This window comes from Bombina bombina, chromosome 4 (genome assembly GCF_027579735.1).
Source record: "Bombina bombina isolate aBomBom1 chromosome 4, aBomBom1.pri, whole genome shotgun sequence".
NCBI classification, from domain to species: domain Eukaryota; kingdom Metazoa; phylum Chordata; class Amphibia; order Anura; family Bombinatoridae; genus Bombina; species Bombina bombina.
The window spans coordinates 536903089-536926649 of record NC_069502.1 but is presented as its reverse complement, the minus strand read 5'-3'; the positions used below and the strand labels follow the sequence as shown (position 1 = coordinate 536926649).

Genomic DNA, 23561 nt, shown 5'->3' with positions numbered 1-23561 from the left:
ATACTTTAACCACCTCCAAAGGAGGCAAAGTTTAAACTGAGATATGAGTGAGGTGGGTGGGGTATTTATAGGTTTCTGAGGTTTGGGAATCTTTGCCTCCTGATGGGAATGTATATCCCATAAGTAACAAATTGTGGAACCTCACCACCTATATGAAAGAAAATAAAATGCTTTAATACAATTGCAGAGCTCCCAATAATGCTGTATTGTGTGAGATAATTAACGTTCTGTCCCTCCTGCTGGACTTCAAGTTTCCAAGTTTCACAACTTAAAACAGGGACCACTTTGGTAAATTGGATTGTCTGACTGTTTCTGGTTTCAATTGGAAGAAGAGATCTTTACTGTAAAGGGAACTCTTCCTGAAGGGCACTGACTGGGGCAGAGCCCCAATATTGCAACAATGTAATTGTGTGTTTATCCACATAATCTGATGCAAAGCTACATCAGAACAGAAAGCACTGTGGCTCTTGGGCAGACAGAGGCCCGGTATACTATTGACTTTTTAAAGGGACATGAAAATCCCAAATTTTCCCTCATGATTCAGATAGAGCATACAGTTTTAAACAACTTTCCAATGTTTCTTCATTCTCTTGGTATTTTTTGTTGAAAAGCAGCGTGCACATCTGGTGCATAGGAACATGGCAAATTGAATAATCTAAGTAAACTGTTAGCTTTTTTTTAAAATTGTATGCGCTGTCTGGGTTTCATATCCCTTTAATGCCAAACACAAATTTTGAAATGTATCTATAATAGCTTTTAAATAAATTATATAAACAAAGAAAAGTCAGCTCTGCTATAGTCTGTCTAGGTAATATGTTCCATCCTATAATAAATTTAGCTATAATAGCAGTATGGTGCAATATTGAATATATACATTTATTTTATTGTCCTTTGGCGTACTGGAACTGGCTACAATGTTGAAATATGCCTAGGTGTGTATTCTGTAGATGTTGCACTATATTCTGTGTATGTAGACGTAATTGGAATAATGTATACTATAGTGCTGTTTTTGTAACACGGACAAAGAAAATATATAAGCATCGCACTTATTATTCGTTTCCTTTATTGGTTTGATGCGCTAGTGGTACTTGCACATTGTGGACACAATAATATTTGATTTGTAAAACCTTGATAACGGGAGATTAAATAAACTAGGACTTCATTGACCTTAAAAAAAGGAGGAGTTGACCTTGAAGAAAGCCATACCATACGCTTCGCAGTTCGCATCTGTCATTTTGAAACTCTAAAAATGAACGCAGAAAGGTCCATGAGCTTCCGCTCTTGTAAAATGGCGCCTTTAGTCTATACATACAAGAAACTCGCGCTCAGTGCTTTTAATTCAAACATAAACAGACCACGGAGTCCGAGTAACTGGGCGGTAACTACAAGATGTCACACCTTCTAAAAAACAACGGTCAGAGGACCAAGTCGTCATAGCAAGAGGCTGTCTTAACGCATTACGCCTTGTGTCTGCAGTTTGAACTTTGGAAACCTGGCCGTCCTTCTCCTTTGCATTGGCCAGAAAGAGATAATGGGCGGGTAAATGAAGGAGGCGTACACGTAGTAAATCTGCAATGTCAAACCAAAATGTGGCCACGCCCACCGGACGTATGGCCGTTGGTGGCCCGCGCAGAGTAATGGGCGGAGTATTTGAAATTTGTAAACGCTGATCAACCAATAGCAACGGTGGATTGGTGCGCGAGCTAAGATTAGAGGTGTACACTGGCAAAGGGGGGGATCTAGTTGTGCGGAAAGCGACTGTGAAGCTCCATTCGGTTCTCGTCCTCTTACACCTACCACCATCCTCATCATTACTCTTCCTCAGTAGTAGCTGGGAGGCCATACCCTTAGTACATCATGCCTAAAAGAAAGGTAAGTACAATAAAAACTATTTGGTTTATCATCTATGTATAAATATATATAACACCAGGGGCGCCGTAATGTTGGCTTAACTGACCGCGGTCTTTAGGTTGTTGTGGTGCGTTTATATACGTGCCTTCTGGGGGTTTTTTAAGCTGTTAAAATGGCAAATACTTGCGATGCCCTTACATCCTGTTAAGATACACGATTAGTTTGTACAGCTGCTGCCGTATGATTCCCTTTTCGTGTAAAACAGTGTGTGTGTGTATATATATATATATATAGTGTATTTTTGTAACAATCGGATAATTTATTTGACTTAAATTTTCGCATATTTATACGTCTTATCCGTGCCGATCTTTGATGGATGGAGAAATTGGGGAACACCCATCTCTTTCCCTTCCCCTATGCCACATGCACGGTCTGTCACATCAGCTGCCTTTTGTAGAGCTGGGCCTACAAAAGGGTCACTAGATCTTTCCATGATCTATCCTAAAGTGTGAGCCGTTTATAACTAGATATGTCTAATCTGAACAGGCTATTTGTGTGTATTGTATCTGATGAAGTTGAGGTCGTTTCAAGATGGCCGGACAAATCTACTTTGGGTAACTTTATATTGAGTTTCGTGTAATGGAATTTAAACAATGTATGTATATTAGTGGGCCTACTGTTTTGCTTTGCGTTTGTACTTATGACCTCAACTCAGAAGTAACATCTCTATTGTGTAGGTTATAAAATGTTCGAAAATCCAAACTGGGTTGTGGGTTTTTTTTTTTTTTTGTGTCTTAGAAACAAAAAAAAAATCATATTGATAAGAGTATTTTGGGTTGTTTTTTTCTGGGGATGCATAGTTCAAATTTTGAATATAAGCTTTGCTAACAAGATTTTGAATTGACTCTGTAGAACGGTTCCCCTTTGTTACATTGGAGCATTGACTTCGTTCTGCAGACTGACTGGAGCAGTAGTTGTCTTAACCCAGCAACCTTAGGATAAATTAACTGTTTTGGAAGTGGTGGTTTTTTTTTGTTTGTTTTTTTAATCTAATCCAGCATTTGCATTTCTGTGATGTAATGTTTTTTTTTTTTTTTTTGTAACTTGTTAACTATAAGTGTGCGTGTGTGTGTATATATAGATATCTGTGTGTATGAATGTTTTGGGGGGGAAAAGGCTTGTGTATCTTGCAATATGCTGATGGCGATAAAGTGGTGATCAGGTTATGATCAAAATAGGGGGAAAGCCCTTATTGTTTAGATGAATACATAACTAATAAGAGTTGTAAAATAAAACTCTTCATTCAGGTGTGTTTTGTTTTAAAAGGCATCTAAGGTAATAGTAACAGCTCTGGAATTTTCTAGCCGACCATGTGTTGTAAGCGGTTTTATATTGTCTCCATTGTTTAGTACTGCATCACTTTCATCATCACTAGAGAATGGCCCAACATTAGAACAGGTCTTACAACTGTGCCATGGTAGCCACTTATTCTTGAATTCATCAGAAGGCGACTGCTTCTTATGGTGTTAACAAGTTTGTTTGTTTTTTTTACTTTTTTTTTTCTTTCTTTCTTCATTGTGCTTTTTAATAGCACAAATATTGTTGAGTTATCATTTAGTACACAAGTTCACATTTATTGGGTTTTTTTTACGTTACACCTGCTTTTTGTTTAAAAGCATTGAAAGTTCAAAACTGAAATGTGCATGACTACATTTAAAAAAAAAAAAAAAAATGGCAAAAAATGCTTCTAGTAAGTTATTGCTGTTTCAGTGATGTACATGTGCTACGTGACTAGAGTATCAAGAGTAAAAAAAAATACCACTTGGAGGGAAAAGTTTTTGTAACGTTTTCTAAATGAAATGTGTTGCAAAAACGACTGTTAAAAATTTAAGTGAAGATTTTAATATGAAATTTGGGATTGCAAAGATGATTTTGCTGAAACTAGGTCCTCCCCCTTGAGGTGCATGTTCATGTGTCCACCTATACATAGGCAAAATGATATCTTATATCTGTCAGACTGGCTGAAACAACCTATTGTAGTCTATTTGCTAATTCTCAATCATTTTTATAATACATTGGATTTTTTTTTTCTCTGCCGTGTTGGGGTAGTTAGACATTTTTAGTAGCAACCTATCTGCTTGTGTGTTTTGTTTTTTTTGTTTCATATACTTATGTTTTTTGTTTGCCTAAATTAATTTATTTTATTTTTTTCCAGTCTCCAGAAGGTGCTGACGCCAAGGATTCAGCTAAAGCAACTAAGCAAGAGGTAGGCATAACACGTGTGGGGAAATGAGCATGTGCAGTGATTCGCAGACACTGGTTAAATTAACAAATTTCTACACAATTGTACATTTGTCACCTGTGTACCACTTCACTTGTAGTGCCAGTTAATAATAGAAAAGAGGTGACATGATAGTTTGTGCGTATTGATATTTTGTAGAATGGTAAGATAGCATTTAGGTTCCATATCTAATCAAGTGTGTGTGTATATGTATGTGTATATATATATATATATATATATATATATATATATTTCCGCGTCTACAGTTAAGCTGTGTTCTCCTTTTTTCCTACAATTTATTTTTATAATGCATATTTTTTTTTTTTCTCCATTTCAGCCTACAAGAAGATCTGCTAGATTATCTTCGGTAAGTGCTAAATCTGTTCTGTTGCACAACTTTACATTTGTTTGCTGAACTTTAAATTTATTTCATAAAGTGGTAAGAGTCCACAAGCCATTACTCCTGGCTACTAGGAGGATACAGAGACCCTACATTCCACAAGCTATTAATCCCTCTCTCCTCTTTAGTATCCCAGTCTACCTTTGCCTCCATATGAGGAAGGTAAGGATTTAAAAAGTGCTGGGCTCCCACTTTATGTGCAAATGTTAAGTATCCAAACGCAGCTAGTTCTACATTGTGCACTCCACAGCTTGTGTATTTAGATCCCAGACGTAATTGCTTGTGGACTCTCACCACCTTATGAAAGAAAATACAATTTGCTTATTTGATTTTTTTCATGGTGGTGAGTGCACAAAACCCGCCCTCTTATATTTTTCCAGTTGACTGCAGTTTTAGTACGCACCTAATTTACCCTACTTAGTCAATTCATGCTTTATTTTTCTTGTTTTTGTGGCTAAATGTTAGACTGGATTACAAGACATGTAAGAGGGATTAAAAGCTTGTTCAGTATTTTCGCCTTAGTGGCCAGGAGTTGAATCCTAGGTGTAATGGCTTGTGGACTCGCACCGCCATAAAATTATAATGTGGTGTTTTTTGTTTTGTTTTTTCTCGTTCTAGAAGCCTGCTCCTAAACCCGAAACAAAACCCAAAAAACCTGCTGCCAAGGTATGTACTTTTGTTAATGTGGAAACTTTTCTTAAAGGGACAGTCAAGTCCAAAAATAACTAATTTTTCAAATAGGGCATGTAATATTAAAAAAACTTTACAATTTACGTTTATCAACAATTTTGATTTGTTCTCTTGGTATTCTAGTTGAAAGCAAACCGAGGAAGGATCATATGATTTCTAAGCCCTTGAAGGCCGCTTTTTTTTCTTTTCACAGTAGGGGATAGCTAGCTCATGTAGGTCATATAGATAGCATTGTGATCATGCCCATGGCTAGTGGCAGACACTGCACTAATTGGCTAAACTGCAAGTCAATAGATAATAACAGTCATGTGATTAGGGGCAGTCAGAAGATGCTTAGATACAAGTTAGTCACAGAAGTAAAAAGTGGATTAATATAACAGTGTTGGTTATGCAAAACTGGGGAATGGGTAATAAAGGGATTATCTTTCTTTTTAAACAACAAAAATTCTAGTGTTGACTGTCCCTTTAAAGGGGTATGAAGCCCCAAATTTCTTATGATTCAGATAAAGTATAATCTATAATATACTCTTCAAAAATTTGGTTCTGCTGCCCTTTTTATGGGTTCTAAAGACCCACTTTCCCTTATCAGCCATTGGCTCACCTGATGTGTTCATCTAGCTCTCAGTAGTGCATTGTTGCTCCTTCAACAAAGGATACCAAAACAATGAAGCAAATGTGATAAGCGTAAATTAGAAATTTTGTTAAACTGTGCTTGCTGAATCATGAAATAATTCTTGGTTTTTATGTCTCTTACTTTGTCTTCCTCTGTCAATGTAACATATTAAGCCATGTTCTGTAGAAATGTATTTTAATGTGTTTAAAGTTATGGTAAACCCGACCGTTTGAAACTCTAGGATTTACCAGTAGAACAAATAAGGGGAACTTTCAGTCATGGAGTATATAATACTTCATGCTGAAAGTACCTTGATTTGTCTGAAGTGTTTGCTGCACTGAGCTCCTCAAACAGCCCACGGCAGAACACTTTTTGCTGTGAGGTGATGTTTCCACTCTTATCCAATAGCCGTGCCTGCTGTGGCCCCATGCTGGATAGCTAGCACACTATTGGATAATAGTTGGGAAAAGTCACCACTGCAAAATAGTGTTCTGCCGTGGGCTGTCTGAGGCGCTCAGAACACTTCAGAGAAATAAAGGAACAATTATAGCATGAAGTATTTTATACTTCATGACTGAAAGTCCCCTTTATCTGTTTCACATACTCTAGGATTTACCATCACTTTAAACGGCTTGAAATTATGCACACTTCTTCCTGATCTATTTTGATCCTAACTATATAAAATAGCTCTTGAAAACTTAAAGGGGCCAATTTACTTAGGAGATATATATATATATATATATATATATATATATATATATATATATATATATATATATATATATATATATATATATATATATATATATATATATATAAATTTTCTTCTCTATCCAGCTGCAGGAGCAGCTTAAACCAGAGGTGGGCAACTATCTGTTAAAGATTAAATCTCACATGATGCTCTTCCTGCCATAATGCAGGCAAAGAATCAAGGGAGATGTAGTCCATAACACATGGAGGGCTGGTAATTGCCCACCCCTGGTCTAAACACAGTTCAAAAGTGAGTAAAGCAGTTGGCTTTGAAGAACATTGATGTTGAAGCCTGCTTGTTACATGTGACTGTTTGTACCTTTTTAGAAGGATGCTGGGACAAAGGCTAACAAAGGTGCTAAAGGGAAGAAAGAGGAAAAGCAAGAAGCTGGAAAGGAAGGTATTACTCCATCTGAAAATGGTGAAACTAGAGCGGATGAGGTACTTTGCAATCATTGAATCAGTGGTGGTGTTTTTATATATTCCATATTACAGCCATTGATTGCATGTCCGTAATGCTTCTTCTTATTGCCCATAACGTTACAGATTCACATCTCTCGCTCAACTGTTAATGTTTCAACATCCAGAGGTGCCCTACCCAGCACACTGTCAGTAAAAGGGCAGATTGAGACAGTGAAAGTTAAGGGTACGGTAGATCAATTTTGTGTGCAGTGCATAGAAAGCTAGTAGTGTGGTGCTATTTCAGTGTGAAAATTGGAAGCTTCCAGGTAAGGCTTCTGTGGGTTTCTGATCTTTAAAGCCCAGTGGATGACCATTTCCATTCTGCATTTGTTGCAGCTTTCAATCATGCAAGCTAATTAGAGAAGCATAAATGAGCTAAATATAAACACCTCAATCAGATATTGGCAGGTGGGATGAAATATATTAGCATTACGACTAATAAATATCTATCCTTTTTATTCTATAGGAGCAGAAAACTGAAGTGGAAGACCAGACTGAATGAATTGTCCATGGGAGTTTTAAGCTGATTTTATGTACCTCTTGATGAACTTTAAGAAAAAAAAATATTTTTCTCAAGTATTTTGTAAATGCTTTTTTTTTTGTTTTTGTTTTTTTTTAGGACTGTAGTTTTTAACTTTTACATATATATTATGTACATGAACATTTTTCATTCTCACGCTTTGCTGATTTAATTTTAGCATTGTATGTATTTTACAAACATAGAAATTAGGATTAGAGGGTGTGCTTTGGCTGTAATGCAAATATGTCCTTTTTATGCTCTTAAACAAAACCCAAAAAGTCTTGTGTGCATAAAGTGTGGTGTGTATTTTATTTTTTTACTGTGCCGATACAAACTTTTCCATGCGGTTTTCTATAGCAATAATCAGTGGTGCTTTTGTACTTACAGTTTATGTGGTTTTGAAGGTGACTAAAAAAGATGTTACCATATGCTGAATGTCAGTTATTTTTAATGATTAAAAATAAAAGGTAACTGGCCTTTTCCTTATTTTGACTCTTATTTTATTATACACTTTTTTTAGGATAACTGGAATATATAAGTGCTAGTGTTTTATATAAAATGGGTGCTATCATGTTTTTTAACTTTCTATTATCTGTCTTTTGCTGAGAACAATTAGGAACAGATAAATAAATATAGTTTATGCAAACAAGGCTGTGTGAAGTCCGTTTAAATATTATATTCCATACAACATTGTTTGGATAGTTTTTGGTTTGTTTTTTGTCCTATATCTGTCCCTAAATGTTCTCAGTAGTAGAGTAAAATAAAAGGTGGTGGTGTCGATTACTTTATAGAAAATCTGTGGCATTTAAAAAAAAAACCAACAATTTTTTCAGAGAAAAGTGGACACAAATAAAATCTAACGTACATGGAAAGACTCTTAAATAACTTCACATGCATAAGCACAATGTTATCTATATGAAACACAGGCGGCCTTCAAGGACTTGGATTAGAAATTAGCTTATGTTCCTTCATAAATTTAGCTTTCAACTAAGAACAAGCGAAAAAGCAAATTTGATGATCAAAGTAAATTAGGACATGTCATTTTAAACAACTTTCTATCTGAATCATGAAAGTTAAAAAAATGATAGCGTTTTTTTCTTCATAAATGGCAAGAGTCCCCAGCTGCATTTATTATTTTTGGGAAATTCAGAACCTGGCCACCAGGAGGAGGCAAGACACCCTAGCCAAAGGCTTAAATACGACATCCCTCATCCCCCAGTCATTCTTTGCTTTTCCTCCCAGGAGGTTGGCAGAGAAGTGTTGGGGTTTGCGTTTAGTCTCTTATGGAGGGTAGTACTCTTCGGTATGGGACTGGAGTTTTAAGTAGTCCTGTCAGCCTCTCAGTGAAAGCATGGATGAGTTGGAGTCCGGAGATGGGCGCCGAGTGCTTCACATTTGGTCGTGGTCTTGTTTTCTTTGGGGAGGGTAGTGATCCTTATTGGGATGGGGTTTTCCTCTCTCGAGGTTGGTTGTCCTGTGTGCAGGTTGTTGGAACAGGTTGGTTGTTGGCCTTACCAAAACCCATTTTCTCTAAGACTCAGCGCAAGAAAGACCAACCCACCCTATCAAATGCCTTCTCCGCATCTGTGGAGAAGAGCACTGTAGGGATATTAAGGGCGTGGGCGATTAACTAACTTTAATGGTATTATCTCTAGCCTCGCGGCCTGGTATAAAGCTTCTGGTCTTTATCAATTAAGCTTGGCAAGAATCTGTTAAGGCGGGATGCGATAATCTTGGCTAGTTTCATATCGGAGTTAATTAGGGAGATTGGTCTGTAATACCCTGGGGAATCTGCGGTCTTCCCCGGCTTGGGGAGAACCGTGATATGGGCCTCAAGTAGTATGTGAGAGAGATTGGGATTGTCCCTAATCTCGTTAAATAAAGCTAGAATTGGACCCGCCAGGATGTCCTTAAATTTTTTTTATACTAGGCCGATGAGAATCCGTCGGGACCTGGGCTTTTACCCTTCGGACTATTTTTAATGGCATCGAAAAGATCTTCTGCTGTAATTGGAGCATCCAAAGACTCTGAGTCTTCTTTTGATAGTTTGGGAAAGTCTAAATCCCTCAGGTAGGAGTCAATAGCAGTGACTTGCTGGCTAAGTGTATCCTCATGGGGGGACTCCAAGGTACGGCTGTGTATGTTATATAAAGAGTAATAGTATTTATGAAATTCAGCGGCTATTTGACTGCTACTTTGTACTGTATGTCCTTCTGAGGTCTTAATAGAGTGTATGTAGGATTGAATCTGTCTCTTTTTGAGGGATCTGGCTAGGATCTTGCCCGGTTTATTGCCCCCCTCGTAATAAAATTGCTTTAGCATTAGGGCCTTTTTTTTATGTACCTCAACTAGGTGTTTTTGTAGTTCGATCCTTTTTTCTTTCAATTGTGTCCTCGCTACATTATCAACGGGATCTCTTTTGTGTTTTATCTCAAGGTCACTGATCTTTCCCTGTAATTCCTTATATTTAGCTCTATTTATTGAGTAGTATTTTATGTTTAATTAAGGCCCCCCTTAGCACACTCTTGTGGGCTTCCCATATTAATGCGTTTGATGTGGGGAAAGTGTTATTCTCAAAATATTCCTTTAGGGTTTTTTGTAGATCTCTAAGAATAGTAGGGTCGTCCAGTATAGTCTCGTCCAATCTCCATATTTGCTGGGTGACCGGTATATCCGGCCACAGGATAGAACACGAGACCGGAGCATGGTCCGACCAGGTGATATGGCCTATTGAGCTCTGATGTGTGATTGAGAGGCCGCATGAGTCTGTATAAATAAAGTCAATCCGGGAATAACTATTGTGTGGTATAGAATAGAATGAGTAATCTCTGGATGTGGGGTAGAGAGCGCCAGGCGTCATGTAGGGCTGTCTTTTTGAGTGTTTCATTGACCTGGCTAATTGTGGATGCAGGTGTACATGTAACCCCTCGTGAGGTGTCCATTACTGGGTCTGATACTAAGTTGAAATCCCCAGCTAAATACGTGACCCCTTTGGAATGCTCTAATATTAGATCGGTGACCCTATAAATTTCTCTTGTCCTTTGCTAGGAGAGTATACTGATATGTGATGTAATTGCCAAACAGAGTCCCCACCAATAGCAAATAACGTCTGTCAGGATCCTTCTCTATGTGTGTCAATAGGAAAGGGATGGTCCGGTGAAAGATAATACCCACCCCCCCTTTCTTGCTCTGTCCTGATGCAAAGTATGCCTTAGGGAACAAAGGATTGTGCCATTTAGGTTCCTTACCTTTTTTTAAAATGTGTTTCTTGGGCAAAAATTACATGGCTATTTAATTTATTTAGTTCTTTAAATGCTATTGAGCGTTTTCCTGGGTCATTAAGCCTCTTCGCATTGATGGTAGTAAAGTTGATGGAGTGGTCTTTAAATTTGCTATGTCTTGGGTGAGCGGCCATCGTGGGAGGGTAGAGAGGGGAAAAAAAAGGGGAGGAGAGGATGAATAAAAGATTGAAGATGGGAAGGAGAATCAGGAAGGAAAGGAATAGGGAGGAGGGTGAAGGGTACGTTCAGCAAAGAAAAGAAAATAGGTGTGTGCACCCTTTGGGAATGTCAATCAAAAATCAGATAAACAAGTTATACTATACAATGATGTTAGTGATACTTTACCGTTTAAATACTAATTTATCTGAAATAAAACAACAAACACAAAGATATGGGGAAAAGCCCCAGTGCTGATGTGAGTTTTCATCAATATGAACTTGAGTTCACATATTGGTGAACATATAGCACATTTCAAACTTGTTAAACTCGGCTAAGTGGCTGGGGTGTCATCTAACTCTCTAAGCTTAGTTACATGCGTTAATCTAAGTTCTTGAGTAGTGTGAATCATATCCCTGCAATGTCTAAGTGAGCCAGGTAAATATGTATGATATCTACCTTTCTTGATGGGAGTAATGTATCATTTGAAAATACTTTATCTTTTGAGCCATTAAAGAGTGTCTCCCTTGTTTATTTTACCCCTCTAAAGGGGAGGGGGGGTGGCAGTCTATCTTAGCTAGCAAAGAGTAACGTGACACCTAACTATTCTATATCCCAAGGCGACATTACTCACACCTAGTACCCCAGAGATCGCTCCATCATAATAGGTTAGTGCTCCTACCTGGGGGAGCAATAGTGATAAAAGACTCCATGTCTCCTGATAAAAAATGCTAGCTTACTTTGGAACATTATTAGCTTGTCCCTCATCCTAAACTCAAGCTACCAAGCCCATGCCTTGTGTCATATTACATTCCCCCCCTAGGCCTTAAGGGGACACTATTGCTAAAACCTCGAGTCTAAGTACTGTCTATAGATTCAGGGCTATAATATATATATTACCTTCAATTTCTTAACATTTTTAACTGTCAGGAGGTACACCCCTCACCTGATCTTCCTGATTGAGAGTAAGATTATACCCTGAAATTGTAATAATTGCACCCCCCCCTTGATAACTTGTAAAAGTACAGCTTTTGTGCAATAGAACATTAATATTGACTACGTTAACCTACAGGATGAGGCAGATACAAATGAATCCATGTAACCCTGAGGGGTCCTTCTGGACTTTGAGCATATGACCCATGAGGATAAAAACATCACATTGAAAGCCAAACGGTGCTACTAAACAATACAAAACTACATTAACATTGAATATAACAATTTTCATGATGTGGCCTATATATGCATGAGTCCAGGAATCCCGATAGAGTCCTCTAGTACCCCAAGCATAAGAACCCTGAGACAGAAACATAAGTGACAAAAAGGGAAAAAGTGCCAATAACATCAGATTGAAAGCCAAAAGGCTCAACAGTACATTACCCATTAACTTCTGCGGATGAGCTGGCCTGTGGAGGTCGTTGGGGAGGTATCTCTACCATTGATAGAGGCCTGCCAGGGGCCCCATGATGGAGCAATAAAGTTTCAAAAAAGTTCTTTTCATCCATGCCCGGTCTGTATATGGCTGTTTTGTTGTTGGTAGCGATGATGGACACAGGAAACCCCCATCTGTACTGAATCTTGCAGTTCCGTAGGATGGCAGTGATATGACCCAGTTCCCTCCGCTTTTGAAGGGTCATGGGTGATAAATCTGTAAAAATTTGAATTTCCTCGCCCACATGTGTGATGGGATGCTTCTTTCGGGCGCCCTGCAGGATTTCTTCTTTGTCCTTATAACTAAGGAATCTCACAATGATGTCCCTCGGGGGAGCTTTACAAGGGGGTTTGGGTCTCAAGGCCCTATGCGCCCTTTCTATTGGAACATCGGGTGATGTAGGAGAGTCCTTTATAATTCTGATAAGCGCTTGGAGGTACCCTTCAATGTTTTGTGGTGCGACTGACTCTGAAACCCCCCTAAAACGCAGATTATTCCTGCGGCCTCTATTGTCTATGTCCTCCAATTTGTCGTTAACGTATTGCAGGTTATCAGCTTGGTTTTGAATGTCCGAGGTATGCTGTTTTAAAGTAGATGTAGATTCATTGTATACTCTTTCCATCTTTACTACTCTCGTCTCCAGAGCAGCAAAGTCTTTCCTTAGGTCCCCAAACAGATTCCTCATCTCTGCAAGGACCCCCTTAATATCTTCCTTTGAAGATAAATGTGAGATATCTTCTTTAGTGATAAATGAGGAGTGGTTGGTGTTGCTATTTGTTGCTGCTAAACCCTGGGAGTCAATTAGGTCTGCCATAGCTCCTTCAGATATCTCCCTGGGCTTTTCTATAGATTTCAAATATTGGCTCATGGGTTTATTAGTTGTAGGTTTCTCCCCCTTCTGCTGTTTCTTATTAGGCATGCCCCTTCTGTAGTGTGGGTAACTTCAGTGTTATTAAAGTAAAATGCTGTAACAGAGTGTTGGGGTTAAATGTCTTACATTGATATGAGTAGAGATAGTGTGAAATATGCTTCTGCAGCTTCTTAAAGTAACCAGAAGTAGTAAAAACAAGCCTTATATATATCCAAAGGCAGGATGTTTACTTTGCGGTTGAGTTTAAATCCAGCCGTTGATTGCTGTTTCTTTCTCAAAGTACAGTTACCTTTGAAGCCCCCCTGGTTTATCTCACAGGTTACGCCTAAAGTTAATCTGACCGTTAGGGAAGGTATATGTTTAACCCCCAGTTAGCTAGAGTTTATGCTCCTCTCCCTTCTCCGTTATGCCCGGGAGTGTTATTAATAATCTCTAGGTGTTGGCCGGTTGCCCATAAACTCTGAGCGCCACTATCTATTGCTGGTATGGGGAACCTGAGTAGACAGCTTACCGGTCTCGTTGGTTCCCGGTCTGCAGCCTCTCTGAGTCCTCCCTCTGCCTCTTGCGTCTAATCGCAAGTGTTACGGGCTGCACGGGGGCCCGCTGCTTCTTGCTGCGTGTGACATTGACTCGGCCTCAGCTCACGTATCCTTCACGCGGCAGAGAGCGCTCCCCTGTCTATTTGTTCCTTGCGGCTCAGTCCGGTGTTGATTTGAGTTGAGTGCAGCACTCCTTTATAAGTAGAGATCTTGCTTTTACTGACCCTTGATGCTACGTGCCAACTTGCTCTCCACGTGGGTCTCCTAGTGATCTGCTCCAACAGTCCATAAACAGTCTGCGCCAAAAAACCCTCTTGAAACTTCGATGTATGATTGCCCCTGTAGATCAATATGCCTGTTGCCAAGTTATAAATTCAGCTTTTTGTGCTTAAATTGCTATAATATCAGCTATGGTAGCAGGAGCCCTACTAGTGTGCGACCATCTCCCTACGTGGTCAGGCTCCGCCCCTCCGTCTTGTAATGTTTTTTTAACGTTTTTAAATCCGGTTTGGGGCCTAAGGGGTTAATCATCCATTTGCAAGTGGGTGCAATGTTGCTTTAGTCCCTTACACACACTGTAAAAATTTCAGACTTTACTATATTTTTACACTGTTCTGCAGTTTGTGTTAGTTTTTTCTCTCTTAAAGGCACAGTAACGTTTTTGTTTAATTGCTGTTTTACCTTTTATTAAAGTGTTTTCCAAGCTTGCTTGTCTTATTACTAGTCTGTTAAACATGTCTGACATAGAGGAAACTCCTTGTTCAATATGTTTAGAAGCCATGGTGGAACCCCCTCTTAGAATGTGTACCAAATGTACTGATATTTCTATAAACTATAAAGACCATATTATGGCGCTTAAAGATTTATCTCCAGGGGATTCTCTGACTGAAAAAAGGGAGATTATGCCATCTAGCTCTCCCCATGTGTCAGAACCTATAACTCCCGCTCAAGTGACGCCAAGTACATCTAGCGCGTCTAATTCTTTTACCTTACAGGACATGGCGGCAGTTATGAATGCTACCCTCACAGAGGTATTTTCCAAACTGCCAGGGTTACAAGGAAAGCGAGACAGCTCTAGGGCTAGAACTAATACAGAGCTTTCTGTCGCTTTAATGCCTGTGTCCGATATACCCTCACAATACTCAGAAGCTGAGGCAAGTGAGCTTCTATCTGTGGGTGACATTTCAGACTCAGGGAAGGCGTTGCTTCAGTCTGATTCTGAAATGACAGCGTTTAAATTTAAGCTTGAACACCTCCGCTTATTGCTTAGGGAGGTTTTAGAGACTCTGGATGATTGTGGTTCCAGAGAAATTGTGTAAAATGGACAAATACTTTGCAGTGCCTGTTTACACTGATGTTTTTCCAGTCCCTAAGAGGTTTTCGGAAATTATTACTAAGGAATGGGATAGACCAGGTGTGCCGTTCTCTCCCCCTCCTGCTTTCAAAAAGATGTTTCCCATAGATGCCGCCGTACGGGACTCGTGGCATACGGTCCCTAAGGTGGAGGAAGCAGTCTCTACCCTAGCTAAGCGTACAACTATCCCCGTCTAAGACAGTTGTGCTTTCCTAGATCCTATGGATAAAAAATTGGAGGGTCTCCTTAAGAAAATTTTTATTCATCAAGGTTTTATTCTCCAGCCTCTTGCATGCATAGCCCCAGTTACTGCTGCAGCGGCTTTTTGGTTCGAGTCTCTTGAGGAGGCTCTGCGGGTGGAGACTCCACTAGACGACATTCTAGACAGGATTAAAGCTCTTAAGTTGGCTAATTCCTTTATTTCTGATGCCGTTTTTCAGTTAACCAAACTAACGGCTAAGAATTCAGGTTTTGCCATTTTGGCGCGTAGGGCGCTATGGCTTAAGTCCTGGTCAGCAAACGTTACTTCAAAGTCTAAGCTTCTTAACATCCCCTTCAAGGGACAGACCCTATTCTGGCCTGGTCTGAAGGAGAACATTTCTGATATTACTGGAGGAAAAGGTCACGCCCTTCCTCAGGATAGGTCCAATAAGAGGACCAAACAGAATAATTTTCGTTCCTTTCGAAACTTCAAGAGTGGCGCAGCCTCATTTTCCTCTAATGCAAAACAAGAGGGAAATTTCGCCCAGTCCAAACCAGGCTTGGAACAAGGGGAAGCAGGCCAAGAAACCTGCGGCTGCCTCTAGGACAGCATGAAGGAGTAGCCCGCGATCCGGGACCGGATCTAGTAGGGGGCAGACTTTCGCTCTTCGCCCAGGCTTGGGCAAGAGACGTCCAGGATCCCTGGGCGCTAGAGATTGTTTCCCAGGGATATCTTCTGGAATTCAAAGGTTCATCTCCAAAGGGGAGATTTCATCTCTCACAACTATCTGTAAACCAGATAAAAAGAGAGCCATTCTTACGTTGCGTTCAAGACCTACTGGTTATGGGAGTGATCCACCCAGTTCCAAGAAAGGAACGGGCTGGGTTTTTATTCAAACCTGTTTATAGTTCCCAAAAAAGAGGGGACTTTCAGACCTATCTTGGATCTCAAGATCCTAAACAAATTTCTCAGGGTCCCATCCTTCAAGATGGAGACAATCCGAACCATCCTCCCTATGATCCAGGAGGGTCAATATATGACTACCGTGGATGCTTATCTCCACATTCCTATTCACAGAGATCATCATCAGTTCCTCAGGTTCGCCTTCCTGGACAGGCATTACCAGTTTGTGGCTCTTCCCTTCGGGATAGCCACGGCACCATGAATCTTTACAAAGATTCTAAGGCCGCGGGGCATAGCGGTAGCCCCTTACCTAGACGACATTCTGATTCAGGCGTCGACTTTTCAAATCACCAAGTCCCATACGGACATTGTTCTGGCCTTTCTGAGGTCTCACGGGTGGAAAGTGAACATAGAAAAGAGTTCTCTCTCTCCTCTCACAAGAGTTTCCTTCCTAGGAACTCAGAAAAATTTTCATTTCTGCTGAATCTATCAGACAGAAGTCAGGATATCAAAACTTCTAACTTCTTGCCGTGCTCTTCATTCCACTTCTCGACCATCAGTGGCTCAGTGTATGGAAATGATCGGCCTAATGGTAGCGGCAATGGACATAGTTCCGTTTGCCCGTCTACATCTCAGACCACTGCAACTTTGCATGCTCAACCAGTGGAATGGGGACTACACAGATTTGTCTCCTCTGTTAAATCTGGATCAAGAGACCAGGGATTCTCTTCTCTGGTGGTTATCTCGGGTCCAGGGGAATGAGTTTCCGCAGGCCAGAGTGGACTATAGTGACGACAGATGCCAGCCTTCTGGGCTGGGGTTTAGTCTGGAACTCCCTGAAGGCTCAGGGTTCGTGGACTCAGGAGGAAGCCCTCCTTCCGATAAACATTCTGGAACTAAGAGCGATATTCAATGCTCTTCAGTCTTGGCCTCAACTAGCTGTGGCCAAGTTCATCAGATTTCAGTCGGACAATATCACGACTGTAGCCTATATCAACCATCAGGGGGTAACAAGGAGTCCCCTGGCAATGATGGAGGTTTCCAAGATAATTCTATGGGCAGAGGTTCACTCTTGCCATCTCTCAGCTATCCATATCCCAGGAGTAGAGAACTGGGAGGCGGATTTTCTAAGTCGGCAGACTTTTCATCCGGGGGAGTGGGAGCTCCATCCGGAGGTATTTGCCCAGCTGATCCAACTTTGGGGCAAACCAGAACTGGATCTGATGGCGTCTTGTCAGAACGCCAAGCTTCCTTGTTACGGGTCCAGGTCAAGGGATCCCCAGGCAGCGCTGATGGATGCTCTAGCAGTGCCCTGGTCCTTCAACCTGGCTTATGTGTTTCCACCGTTTCCTCTCCTCCCTCGTCTGATTGCCAAGATCAAGCAGTAGAGAGCTTCAGTGATTTTGATAGCGCCTGCGTGGCAACGCAGGACTTGGTATGCAGATCTGGTGGACATGTCATCCTCTCCACCATGGACTCTGCCGCTGAGGCAGGACCTTCTTCTCCAAGGTCCATTCAAACATCCAAATCTAATTTCTAATTTTGCGTCTGACTGCTTAGAGATTGAACGCTTGATTTTATCAAGACGTGGTTTCTCCGAGTCGGTCATTGATACCTTGATTCAGGCTCGAAAGCCTGTCACCAGGAAAATCTATCATAAGATATGGTGTAAATATCTTCATTGGTGTGAATCCAAGGGTTTACTCGTGGAGTAATGTCAGGATTCCTAGGATACTATTTGTTTCTCCAAGAAGGATTGGAAAAGGGATTATCGGCTAGTTCCTTAAAGGGACAGATTTCTGCTCTGTCTATTCTTTTGCACAAGCACCTGGCTGATGTTCCAGACGTTCAGGCGTTTTGTCAGGCTTTGGTTAGAATCAGGCCTGTGTTTAAACCTGTTGCTCCGCCATGGAGTTTAAATTTAGTTCTTAAAGTTCTTCAAGGGGTTCCGTTTGAACCCTTGCATTCCATAGATATCAAGCTTTTATCTTGGAAAGTTCTGTTTTTAGTAGCTATCTCTTCGGCTCGAAGAGTTTCAGAGTTATCTGCCTTGCAGTGTGATTCCCCTTATCTGATCTTCCATGCAGATAAGGTAGTTTTGCGTACCAAACCTGGGTTTCTTCCTAAGGTAGTATCTAATAGGAATATCAATCAGGAAATTGTTGTTCCGTCACTGTGTCCTAATCCTCCTTCAAAGAAGGAATGTCTGTTACACAATCTTGACGTGGTTCTTGCTTTAAAGTTTTATTTGCAAGCTACTAAGGATTTTCGTCAAACATCTGCATTGTTTGTCGTCTACTCTGGAAAGAGGAGAGGCCAAAAGGCTTCGGTAACTTCTCTTTCTTTTTGGCTGAGAAGCATAATCCGTTTAGCTTATGAGACCGCTGGCCAGCAGCCTCCTCAAAGAATTACAGCTCATTCTACTAGAGCGGTAGCTTCCAAATGGGCTTTTAAACATGAGGCCTCTGTTGAACAGATTTGTAAGGCAGCAACTTGGTCTTCGCTTCATACTTTTTCTAAATTCTACAAATTTGATACTTTTGCTTCCTCGGAGGCTATTTTTGGGAGAAAGGTCTTGTAGGCAGTGGTGCCTTCCGTTTAAGTGCCTGCCTTGTCCCTCCCTTCATCCGTGTCCTAAAGCTTTGGTATTGGTATCCCACAAGTAAAGGATGAACCCGTGGACTGGATACACCTTACAAGAGAAAACAAAATTTATGTTTACCTGATAAATTTCTTTCTCTTGTGGTGTATCCAGTCCACGGCCCGCCCTGTCATTTTAAGGCAGGTGTTTTTTATTTTTAAACTACAGTCACCACTGCACCCTATAGTTTCTCCTTTTTCTTGCTTGTCTTCGGTCGAATGTTAGGGGAGGAGCAATATAGACAGCTCTGCTGTGGGTGTCCTCTTGCAGCTTCCTGTTGGGAAGGAGAATATCCCACAAGTAATGGATGAACCCGTGGACTGGATACACCACAAGAGAAAGAAATTTATCAGGTAAGCATACATTTTGTTTTTACTAGAAGCATTTTTGCCAATACATGTATATTGCAAATATGTTTCTATTCAAAGATGTAATTAATCTTTGTGCATTTATATTTTGACTGGAATGTCCCTTTAAGTGGTGGAGACCCCATAACAAATTATGTACACAACTAACTATAAGAAAAGAGTTTGGAACATATAAATTAATTAACCATATGAAAAGATAGGGAATCAAGCACTCTTCTGAAAATAAAACATCAAAATATGTTCTTCAAAGTGTAGAAAAATCTATCTCTGACCAAAATACTCTCTGGAAAAATAAACAATATTTATTATGCAAAAACTGGGAGATCAATAATAAATATAATACCTTAATACTCCCAAGGAACTATCAGCCACATAGGTGTATATTACCACAAAAACATGTGACACAAGTACATATGACAGTATATTACCCTGAAGATGTGCACACCTTTTAATTATATATGATAAATAACATATATAACATTCAATGGTACCTTACACATACTACACCCAAACTGTACACGTTACCCAAGTGAATACATGAGGCCTCTGTTGAACAGATTTGTAAGGCAGCAACTTGGTCTTCGCTTCATACTTTTTCTAAATTCTACAAATTTGATACTTTTGCTTCCTCGGAGGCTATTTTTGGGAGAAAGGTCTTGCAGGCAGTGGTGCCTTCCGTTTAAGTGCCTGCCTTGTCCCTCCCTTCATCCGTGTCCTAAAGCTTTGGTATTGGTATCCCACAAGTAAAGGATGAACCCGTGGACTGGATACACCTTACAAGAGAAAACAAAATTTATGTTTACCTGATAAATTTCTTTCTCTTGTGGTGTATCCAGTCCACGGCCTGCCCTGTCATTTTAAGGCAGGTGTTTTTTATTTTTAAACTACAGTCACCACTGCACCCTATAGTTTCTCCTTTTTCTTGCTTGTCTTCGGTCGAATGTTAGGGGAGGAGCTATATAGACAGCTCTGCTGTGGGTGTCCTCTTGCAGCTTCCTGTTGGGAAGGAGAATATCCCACAAGTAATGGATGAACCCGTGGACTGGATACACCACAAGAGAAAGAAATTTATCAGGTAAGCATACATTTTGTTTTTACTAGAAGCATTTTTGCCAATACATGTATATTGCAAATATGTTTCTATTCAAAGATGTAATTAATCTTTGTGCATTTATATTTTGACTGGAATGTCCCTTTAAGTGGTGGAGACCCCATAACAAATTATGTACACAACTAACTATAAGAAAAGAGTTTGGAACATATAAATTAATGAACCATATGAAAAGATAGGGAATGAAGCACTCTTCTGAAAATAAAACATCAAAATATGTTGTTCAAAGTGTAGAAAAATCTATCTCTGACCAAAATACTCTCTGGAAAAATAAACAATATTTATTATGCAAAAACTGGGAGATCAATAATAAATATAATACCTTAATACTCCCAAGGAACTATCAGCCACATAGGTGTATATTACCACAAAAACATGTGACACAAGTACATATGACAGTATATTACCCTGAAGATGTGCACACCTTTTAATTATATATGATAAATAACATATATAACATTCAATGGTACCTTACACATACTACACCCAAACTGTACACGTTACCCAAGTGAATACAAGGGATCATTACTGGACAGGTAAGTAACAGGGATCTAAGTATAATGAGGTACTATGAATGAGCAAAGTTGATTAAATGCAGGTATATATACATAGAAGCAACCACATGACAATGTATGCAAAAGCCAAGAAATAATGTTAGTATCAAACGGACAGGCAAATCTCAGGGCTGCTATATATAGTATTGTGTAAACAGAGTCATTCCAGGTTGACCCTCCACAAAAAGCGGTATTGCCATAAGCAGCATAGATGCATGACATGCAAAAGCAAGCAGATGTAATAAGCGGTAGCAACAGAGCAGGCAGTTCTTAAACCAGCAAGATAGCGTGTTCTGCAAACAAAGTCAGACCAAGCTGACCCTCCACATGATGCGGTATTGCAAAAAAGTTCAGTGCACTTATCTAAATCCAGAAGTAACCTTTACTGTAATCATTACCCCAACATTAAAACCCACCACCCACACACCCAAACCTACTCTAAAACCCACCCAATCCCCCTTAATAAAACCTAACACTAACCCCTTGAAAATCACCCTACATTGAGATGTCTTCACCCAACCGGGCAAAAGTGGTCCTCTAGACGGCCAGAAGTCATCCGATTCGGGCAGAAGAGGACCTCCAGACGGCATCTTCTATCTTCATCCATCCGGAGCGGAGCGGGTCCATCTTCAAGCCATCCGACGCGGAGCATCCTCTTCCATCCGACGACTAACACTAAATAACGGTACCTTTAAGTGACGTCATCCAAGATGGCGTCCCCTCAATTGCGATTGGCTGATAGAATTCTATCAATTCTATGATTGGAACAGCCAATAGAATGCAAGCGCAATCCTATTGGCTGATTGGATCAGCCAATAGGATATTTTCTACCTTAATTCCGATTGATTGATAGAATTCTATCAGCCAATCGGAATTGAAGGGACGCCATCTTGGATGACGTCACTTAAAGGTACAGTCATTTAGTGTTAGTCGTCGGATGGAAGAGGATGCTCCACGTTAGATGGCTTGAAGATGGACCCGCTCCGGATGGATGACCGTCTGGAGGACCACTTCTGCCCGGTTGGGTGAAGACGTCTCAAGGTAGGGTGATCTTCAAGGGGTTAGTGTTAGGTTTTATTAAGGGGGGATTGGGTGGGTTTTAGAGTAGGGTTGGGTGTGTGGGTGGTGAGTTTTAATGTTGGGGGAAGTATTGTATTTTTTTTTAACAGGTAAAAGAGCTGATTACTTTGGGGCAATGCCCCGCAAAAGGCCCTTTTAAGGGCTATTTGTAATTTAGTATAGGGTAGGGATTTTTATTATTTTGGGGGGCTTTTTTATTTTATTAGGGGGATTAGATTAGGTGTAATTAGTTTAAAATTCTTGTAATTATTTTATTATTTTCTGTAATTTAGTGGGGGGTTTCGTACTTTAAATTTCGTTTATTTTATTTAATTGTAATTAATTTTAGTTAGTTTAGGTAATTAATTTAATTATAGTGTAGTGTTAGGTGTAATTGTAACTTAGGTTAGGGTTTATTTTACAGGTAAATTTGTCTTTATTTTAACTAGGTAGTTATTAAATAGTTAATAACTATTTAATAACTATTGTACCTAGTTAAAATAAATACAAAATTGCCTGTAAAATAAAAATAAATCCTGAGATAGCTACAATGTAACTATTAGTTATATTGTAGCTAGCTTAGGGTTTATTTTATAGGTAAGTATTTAGTTTTAAATAGGAATAATTTAGTTAATAATAGTAATTTTATTTAGATGTATTTAAATTATATTTAAGTTAGGGGGGTGTTAGGGTTAGGGTTAGATTTAGGGTTTAATAACTTTATTATAGTGGCTGCGGCAGATTATGGGTTAATAAGTGTAAGTATGTGGCAGCGACATTGGGGGCGGCAGAGTAGGGGTTAATAAATAAAAAGTAGGTGTCGGCGATGTTGGGGGCAGCCGATTAGGGGTTCATAGGGATAATGTATGTGGCGGCAGTGTCCGGAGGGGCAGATTAGGGGTTAATAAGTATAATGTAGGTGTCAGCGATGTCGGGGCGGCGGATTAGGGGTTAATAAGTGTAAGATTAGGGGTGTTTAGACTCGGGGTTCATGTTAGGGTGTTAGGTGTAGACATAAAAAGTATTTTCCCATAGGAATCAATGGGACTGCTTTAGAAGCTGAACGCTTTTTTGCAAGTGTTAGGGTTTTTTTCAGCCGGCTCTCCCCGATTGATTCCTATGGGAAAATTGTGCACGAGCGCGTTCATCCAGCTCACCGCTACCGTAAGCAGCGCTGGTATTACAGTGAGATGTGGTGCAAAATGTTGCTATCCGCACTTTTTTGCGGCTAACGCCGGGTTTTAAAAAACCTGTAATACCAGGGTTGTCTTAAAGGGACAGTAAACCTAAAAAATAATGTTATATAATTCTGCACATAGTGCAGAATTATATAACATTATTTTACTGCTATAGTTCTAAAACCCTTTTTTCACTTTTAATATTTAAAAAACATGCCGCTTTTACAGACCCGCTCTCTGCTCTCTGCTGAGCGGGTCTGTTTTTTTTAGTCAGCGCATCGGGCCAGCTGTATAGTTACAGCCCGGCCCGACCGCGCCATAAGACTAAGTGCAGCTCGCTCCTGCTCT

At 40.0% G+C, this 23561-nt stretch overlaps 1 protein-coding gene across 2 annotated transcripts; it reads left to right on the top strand.

Annotated features, from left to right (window-relative positions):
• Positions 1 to 1714: 1714 nt before the first annotated feature.
• Positions 1715 to 8053, top strand: HMGN3 (high mobility group nucleosomal binding domain 3). Of its 2 annotated transcripts, XM_053710469.1 has the most exons (7): positions 1715 to 1872; positions 4067 to 4117; positions 4470 to 4499; positions 5151 to 5198; positions 6913 to 7026; positions 7132 to 7231; positions 7514 to 8053. In XM_053710469.1, the coding sequence occupies exons 1-7, from the start codon at positions 1858 to 1860 to the stop codon at positions 7525 to 7527; spliced, it is 372 nt and encodes a 123-aa protein (XP_053566444.1). In that variant the 5' UTR covers positions 1715 to 1857; the 3' UTR covers positions 7528 to 8053. The 2 variants fall into 2 exon arrangements, with proteins under 2 accessions (XP_053566444.1, XP_053566445.1); XM_053710470.1 differs by lacking the exon at positions 7132 to 7231.
• The last annotated feature ends 15508 nt before the right edge of the window (positions 8054 to 23561 follow it).

Excerpts from the sequence above, each read along its gene's own strand:
- HMGN3 (XM_053710469.1), top strand. Across the intron at positions 4,500-5,150 it reads GATCTGCTAGATTATCTTCG|AAGCCTGCTCCTAAACCCGA; the intron begins GTAAGTGCTAAA and ends TTCTCGTTCTAG. Across the intron at positions 7,027-7,131 it reads GTGAAACTAGAGCGGATGAG|ATTCACATCTCTCGCTCAAC; the intron begins GTACTTTGCAAT and ends ATAACGTTACAG.